Source organism: Phragmites australis, chromosome 15, assembly GCF_958298935.1.
Source record: "Phragmites australis chromosome 15, lpPhrAust1.1, whole genome shotgun sequence".
Taxonomy (NCBI): Eukaryota; Viridiplantae; Streptophyta; class Magnoliopsida; order Poales; family Poaceae; genus Phragmites; species Phragmites australis.
In genome coordinates this window covers 22,067,075-22,070,099 of record NC_084935.1, presented here as the reverse complement: position 1 = coordinate 22,070,099, position 3,025 = coordinate 22,067,075, and the positions used below count along the sequence as shown (strand labels likewise).

At 43.9% G+C, this 3,025-nt stretch overlaps 1 protein-coding gene across 1 annotated transcript; it reads left to right on the top strand.

Moving 5' to 3' along the window:
* Positions 1–1,756, top strand: LOC133892031 (putative disease resistance protein RGA3). Its single transcript, XM_062332768.1, has one exon. The coding sequence runs from the start codon at positions 187–189 to the stop codon at positions 1,684–1,686; it is 1,500 nt and encodes a 499-aa protein (XP_062188752.1). The 5' UTR covers positions 1–186; the 3' UTR covers positions 1,687–1,756.
* Positions 1,757–3,025: the final 1,269 nt, after the last annotated feature.

The following is a 3,025-nucleotide window of genomic DNA, read 5'->3' as shown; positions in this document are numbered from 1 at the left end:
TTTGATCCTAGGGACGCGTGAAGAAAAGTATGACGTCTTCTCTTGGTCAACCCTTTGGATTCTACACCAACTCTCTTCCAGACATTGGACGATGCCTCGCGAGTCGTCAGGAAAAGAATTCAGGCAAGCTCATTTCTATCGTCCGTTCCTGGTGACCTCGCTGCAAGAATTGAAGAGGTGCTCAAGATGGAGATGTTCTTCTCTGCAATTCTGAGCGACCTTACCAGCAGATCCGTGTCTTTCCTGATCGACAAATGCTCGAGGCCGACCGCGGCGCCGTCGGTGGAGGAGACGCTGGACAGCCTGCAGAGGCTTCTCCTCAGGGTTGGCGTTGTCGTCGAGGAGGCGGAGGAGCGGCTCATCGCGAACCAGGCGATGTTGCGGCAGCTGAACCGGCTAAGGACGGAGATGTACAGAGGGTACCACACGCTTGACACCTTCAGATGCCAAGCTCAATGGGACAAGGCCAAAGATCACCAAGTGAGTCCCTCCCCTACCCCATCTAGGTTCAATCCTGCCAAGCGTGTCTGTTTCTGCAATGGTAGCAGTTCAAGTGAACAGGAGAAGCTCAATGAAGTGATTGGGTGCCTAGAGCTCACCATTAGAGATGCGAGTGAGCTTGTTGTGTTCCTGACCGGATGCCCTCGCCTGTACCGCCAACCGTACAGCATGTACCTGCTTCTGGAGAAGTCCATGTTCGGTCGCCAAATGGAGATGGAGCAAATCATGGACTTTCTGTTGGAGGCAGAGGCGCCCATTGATGGAAATCCAGGTGTTCTACCGATCATTGGCCCGGGAAAGGTTGGGAAGAGCACCCTAATTGAGCATGCTTGCAACGACGAAAGGGTTCGTAACCACTTCTCTCAGATCTTGCGTTTCAGTGAAGATAGTATAACGGATAAAATGACCGCAGTAACTCTTTGTGATTGTGGTGTGATCAAGCATAACAACCGTGACATTGGAAGTGAAAGGATACTGGTCATCATCGAGCTAACCGGGGACATCGATGAAGGTGTGTGGAGGAAATTGCACTCTGACTGCAAACATTACACTGCAATTGGAAGTAAGATTATAGTCGCTAGCCGATCGGACAAGATTGCGAGGTTAGGAACCACACAAGACTTGAGAGTACAATTCTTCAGTAAAGAAGCGTATTGGTATTTCTTCAAGGTGCGTACGTTTGGAAGCACGGACACGGAGGACCACCCGAAACTGGCATCATTAGCCATGGACATGGCACGGGAGATGAACGGGTGCTTCTTCGGTGCGAGCGCTTTCAGCGTGCTGCTGAAAGCGAATTTCAACGCCCACTTCTGGAGCGTGGCTCTTGCAAGCATCAAAGAGTTCAAGCGGACGAATCTCTTGCTCTTCGGTGCGCATTTCGCCGATCCTTGGCAGATTGTCGACCCGATATATGTCCGAAGAGTGAACAAAACGTCTTCTGAATATTTTGTGATTCTTGATGATTATCAAACGGGTTCTGTGCAGAACTCGGCTCAAAGTGAAGCACCCAACATGAGTATCAGAGATCTCCTCTTCGGACGTGTTAGGCCTCATGGGAGATTCAAGGTTCTTGCATGGAGGTCACATATACCACCTCACTACAGCTACATGCTACACTGCGAGATGCGGAGGCCTCAGCGTACGGTCTCCAGGAAGAAGAGGATTCAAGAGACCACGAGCTGATCATCTTGTTGTCTCTCAAGGTGTTGTATTGTCACGTGACTCATATATGATAGGTAATCTAGAAGCTCAACATCTGTGAAATACAAAATAAGATGTACTCCGCTCTTTTGTGTTTGACGTTTTGAACTTTTTGCGGTTTTCGAGATGCGGTTCTGACCACTTCTTAAAGTTTGTATCAACAAATGCTAATAAAATTATATTTTTGTGAAATTATTTTCAAAGATAAATCTGATCATACAATTACTAAAGGAGAAAGAATAGAGCCACATGATCAAGCAGTATATAAAAGCACTCCTCTCCAATGCAAGCAGGTGCTTAGGTTTTTTTCCCTTGTAGGTTCCTACTTGGTTGCATGTTATACTAATTAGTGGTGGCTATATATCATTAGTGCCAAATCAAGCAAGATAAGTACCGTCCATCCTCGTGGCCACAAGAAACTGCTAAGCTCCACTGCTAACTTCTAGGATGCTCCACCAGAGATGGCCTAACAGTGTCGCAGGCACGGATCCACTAGAAAATTAGCACCTTAATACAGACTCCATCTGCTCAAATTGGAAATCGTTTCAAATTAAAATGGGACATAAATGCCCTTTATTAGTTAGTTCATTCCATACTAACGATACACTATATTCTCTCGCACCCTAGCTATCTCGCTTCTTCATGTACAGTGTAACACCCTACTTTACAACTAAGCATAAATTAGTCAAAAATTCAAATTTTTGACAACATCTTCTCTATAGTTGTGATAACTGGTGACACAATCACATGCAAGATAAAAAGATATATTTTTTAAACAATATATAAAACTTTTTATGACGCAACTACGTTATACAATACTTTACAACAGGTATAAGATGATTCTTCTTCAAACAAAACATAATACAACACAAATGACGTACTGCCAAAAACAGAGATTCAAAACACGAGTTGGGTTATTAACATTATGGTGAAGTGGTGCATGCAGCTACCAAGTCCCATGCCCATGATGCATGTCGACAATCTAAGCGTACCTGTAAGAGAGTTAACAGGAGTGAGATAAGCTCGGCAAGTAACAGTTATGTATATAAACATATCTCACCTAGTTAAAGACTGATTTAGAAGCAACCATTTTACTCAAAGAAATGCCAAAACATATGAATTTAAATAGAGTATTCTTTCGTATGACATAGTATTTGTCAACAGAACAACAACAACAACAATCTCCAACAGAGTCTCTCATATATCATGGCATTAAACTCTACAAGATTCTGTATTCTTCAAATATTATATAAATGTATGAATGATATGATGCAACTTCATTTGAGAGTTTTGTTCTGGACGATGCTAGCCTCTCATGCAA

Excerpts from the sequence above, each read along its gene's own strand:
- LOC133892031 (XM_062332768.1), top strand. The coding sequence starts at position 187 with ATGGAGATGTTCTTCTCTGCAATTCTGAGCGACCTTACCAGCAGATCC.